Here is a 4,489-nt window from a genome sequence, read left to right as displayed (position 1 = left end):
GGGGTACGTGGCAGCTGAACGAAGCGGCTGATCTTTTAACAAAATCAGTCGGTTGATTTTACTCATTTCCCTAAACAAAACGACTCATCCTAAACTCGCCACTTGGCTCCAAGCCGTAATCACCTACATAATTCTAGTAATCTCCACTTGGCGCGGGAACCCACCAGAGCGGACTCACCAAACCCAATCCAGCCCAAAGCGGCGCACGAAACCGGGGACCGACCGAGAGAAGCAGGCACCGCTCTGGAGGTGTCGCGCGTGCACCCGAACCCTCCACCCGGCGCCGAGCCTGAACCGCCCACCTCATCTCCCGCGCGAACCTTCCCGAGCTCCCACCGCTCTTGCGGGTATATAAGAACCGCACCCCCTTCGTCCCTTCCATCATCAATCAACTCAATTCAGAGAGCAAACCAGAGCATATCCACATCCACCGAGCGAACCGAAAGAACAACTCGATCAGTCACAGACAGTCTCGAATCTTGCGTTCGATTTGATCGGAGAAGATGGCGAGCAAGGGAGGCAACAAGGGGGAGGGCCCTGCCATCGGCATCGACCTCGGCACCACCTACTCCTGCGTCGGCGTCTGGCAGCATGATCGGGTGGAGATCGTCGCCAACGACCAGGGCAACCGCACCACGCCGTCCTACGTCGCCTTCACCGACACCGAGCGGCTCATCGGCGACGCCGCCAAGAACCAGGTCGCCATGAACCCCACCAACACCGTTTTTGGTAAGCCCGGCCTGCCTCGGTCTCTTATCTTATACTGTAAGTAGTAGAATCCATGCTCGTGTAGTGATAGTACGTGCTCTGCCTTCTACTCTGTTTTACGCTTCTGAGCAGTCACTTACCACTCTGCTGCTCTGCCATGCAGATGCCAAGCGACTCATCGGACGGCGCTTCTCGGACGCATCCGTACAGTCGGACATGAAGATGTGGCCGTTTAAGGTGGTCCCCGGCGCCGGCGACAAGCCGATGATCGTGGTCACCTACAAGGGGGAGGAGAAGACCTTCTCTGCTGAGGAGATATCCTCCATGGTGCTCACCAAGATGAGGGAGATCGCCGAGGCCTTCCTCAGCACGACCATCAACAACGCCGTCGTCACCGTCCCGGCCTACTTCAACGACTCCCAGCGCCAGGCCACCAAGGACGCCGGCGTGATCGCGGGCCTCAACGTCATGCGCATAATCAACGAGCCCACCGCCGCGGCCATCGCCTACGGCCTCGACAAGAAGGCCACCAGCACCGGGGAGAAGAACGTGCTCATCTTCGACCTCGGCGGCGGCACCTTCGACGTGTCCATCCTCACCATCGAGGAAGGCATATTCGAGGTCAAGTCCACCGCCGGCGACACCCACCTGGGAGGCGAGGACTTCGACAACCGGATGGTGAACCACTTCGTGCAAGAGTTCAAGAGGAAGAACAAGAAGGACATCAGCGGCAACCCAAGGGCGCTCCGGCGGCTGAGGACGGCGTGCGAGAGGGCCAAGAGGACGCTCTCTTCCACCGCCCAGACCACCATTGAGATCGACTCGCTGTACGAGGGGATCGACTTCTACGCGACCATCACTCGTGCCAGGTTCGAGGAGCTCAACATGGACCTCTTCCGCAAGTGCATGGAGCCCGTGGAGAAGTGCCTCCGGGACGCCAAGATGGACAAGACCCAAATCCACGACATCGTGCTCGTCGGAGGCTCCACCCGGATCCCCAAGGTGCAGCAGCTCCTCCAGGACTTCTTCAACGGGAAGGAGCTCTGCAAGAGCATCAACCCCGACGAGGCCGTCGCGTACGGCGCCGCCGTGCAGGCCGCCATCCTCAGCGGCGAGGGCAACCAAAAGGTGCAGGACCTGCTCCTGCTCGACGTGACGCCGCTCTCGCTGGGGTTGGAGACGGCCGGAGGCGTGATGACCACCCTGATCCCGAGGAACACCACCATCCCCACCAAGAAGGAGCAGGTCTTCTCCACCTACTCGGACAACCAGCCCGGCGTGCTGATCCAGGTGTACGAGGGCGAGAGGACGAGGACCAAGGACAACAACCTGCTGGGCAAGTTCGAGCTGTCCGGCATCCCGCCGGCGCCCAGGGGCGTGCCCCAGATCACGGTGACCTTCGACATCGACGCGAACGGCATCCTGAACGTGTCGGCAGAGGACAAGACGACGGGACAGAAGAACAAGATCACCATCACCAACGACAAGGGTCGGCTGAGCAAGGAGGAGATCGAGCGCATGGTGCAGGAGGCGGAGAAGTACAAGTCAGAGGACGAGCAGGTGCGGCACAAGGTGGAGGCCCGCAACGCGCTGGAGAACTACGCGTACAACATGCGCAACACGGTGCGGGACGACAAGATCGCGTCCAAGCTCCCCGCCGACGACAAGAAGAAGATCGAGGACTCGATCGAGGACGCCATCAAGTGGCTCGACGGCAACCAGCTCGCCGAGGCGGACGAGTTCGAGGACAAGATGAAGGAGCTGGAGAGCATCTGCAACCCCATCATCTCCAAGATGTACCAGGGCGCCGGCCCGGGCGGCGCGGCCGGCATGGACGAGGACATGCCCGGCGGCGGCGCGGGCACCGGCGGCGGGAGCGGTGCCGGGCCCAAGATCGAAGAAGTGGACTAAGTGAGTCGTGACAGGTCCCTGGAGTGGTACTGTGTTCGGTCGCCTGTGGTCGTGTGGCTCTGTCGAATAACGAGGATGCTTGTATGAGTGTAGTTTTTTCGAGGGAATGATGTACAACTAGGTTAGTAGAGGATATGATAAATAATGTGTAAACGCAAGAACGACATACACATGTGGTTCTTGTAGTATGTTGTTTTTGCTTGAGTTCACGAGATGAGAAATATATTACCAGTTCGTTGTCCTTGATTACCGAAAAAGGGTTCCCCGCTTTATAGTACCACAAACAGTTTACTAATTTTAAAAAATGTTCACCATTTTTTTAAATAGATAATGAATTTGAAGAATGTGTGAATTTGAAGAAAGTTCGTGAATCTAAAAAGGTTCACTAATTTTTGAAAGTGAGTAAATTTGAAAAAATCAAAGAATTTAGGGAAGTTTGTGATTTTGGAAAAAGTTCACAGATTTGAAAAAGGTTGCAAGTTTGAAAAAAAAATCTTAAATTTGCAAAAAAATAACAAAATAAAAAGAGATTAGAAGAAAAATGAAAAAGAAAACAGAAACTAGAAAAGGGGGAAAAGGAAAAACAAACCAACCAAACAAAAACCGGTGAAACACAAACTAGAGAAAAACAATCAGACAAATTGAGTAAACCGAAAAAACAAGAAAAGGAAAAAAAAGGGCAAAAGTTCCACAAAACCATGGTGGAAACGCTTCCTTAAAAACGAACAGCTATAGTACTTCTTCGTTTTTATGAAAACGTTTCATGTTCGGTTTTACAAAAGCGTTTCATGTTCGTTTTTACGGAAGCGTTTCCACCATGGTTTTTACGGAAACGTTACCTACAGTGTTGTAAGTGTATCTAGTACCTCTTAGTGATTTTGGTGTATTGAAGACTTATAGGTTAAGGGACTAACGCGTTTGTGAGTATACACAGGTCTATAAGTCTATAAGGAGTTTAATATTTATAGGAAAAGTCGACCCCTAAAAATAAATATCTTTAACTGAAGATTTTGATATTTCTGGAGACTTTTATGAAGACTTTAAAAGTGAAGAAATTGATGTGTCCGTGAAGACTTGATATTCATGCAAGGAATATGAAGCTTGAAGACTTTCGTTTTCGTAGTTTTTTTTCTCTTTCTTAAGTCATAGGAAACACCGTACTGTTAAAGGGGATTGAGGAAATACCAAGAAAAAATTTCCATGTGAAGCTCAACTAAAAATCCTACACCTACCAATCCCTTCGAGTGAAGCCATTGGAAATCTCATACAGTTCAGTCAATTTCTTCAGTGACAGAGACGAAATTCTTCTGGTCTCTGAGGAATTTGTCTTGACTGAGGAGTTAGGAATTCGCCAGTGCGGATTGCCTATACAGTGAGGAACATAATAGCCCTGAGGATTTTGCTACTCAAAATTTCGACCGTTGCTGTGCTATGCGCCAGCTGTCCCAAAATATCTATCCACCTAACGGTCATATCATTGAAGGGCATTTATGTCTTATCATGTCGGGCTGTTCCCTAGGCTATAAATAGCCGCCTCCTACAACCACTAGCTGGTTGGCTGCTCCGAGAGAAACTAACACTTGTCATTTGAGAGCAACCCATCCTCTGAGGACTTTGAGCGAAAATCATCAAGTGAGAAAAAACCAAAAACCCAAAACCCAAACACCTACAAACCCCAAGTGATTGAGCATTACTGAAGAGATTGATCCTGCGTGGATCCGACGCTTATTACCTTTGAAGACCGTGCTTCTTCCAGATGGTTAGGCGTCATGGTCTAGAGCATCCAAGAGGAATTGTGGATCGCCGAGTGACCAAGTTTGTGAAGGTTTGAAAGTCGCATGAAGACTTACCACGAGTGATTGGACGAGGT

At 51.3% G+C, this 4,489-nt stretch overlaps 1 protein-coding gene across 1 annotated transcript; it reads left to right on the top strand.

The window, feature by feature from the left end:
- The first annotated feature begins 371 nt into the window (after positions 1-371).
- LOC125552131 (heat shock cognate 70 kDa protein-like) lies at positions 372-2,860 on the top strand. The gene is made up of 2 exons (XM_048715613.1): positions 372-729; positions 872-2,860. The coding sequence occupies exons 1-2, from the start codon at positions 504-506 to the stop codon at positions 2,617-2,619; spliced, it is 1,974 nt and encodes a 657-aa protein (XP_048571570.1). The 5' UTR covers positions 372-503; the 3' UTR covers positions 2,620-2,860.
- The last annotated feature ends 1,629 nt before the right edge of the window (positions 2,861-4,489 follow it).

The sequence above is a fragment of the Triticum urartu genome, chromosome 4 (genome assembly GCF_003073215.2).
Source record: "Triticum urartu cultivar G1812 chromosome 4, Tu2.1, whole genome shotgun sequence".
Classification (NCBI taxonomy): Eukaryota; Viridiplantae; Streptophyta; class Magnoliopsida; order Poales; family Poaceae; genus Triticum; species Triticum urartu.
The sequence above is the reverse complement of the archived record's forward strand: the minus strand, read 5'-3'. Positions and strand labels throughout refer to the sequence as shown.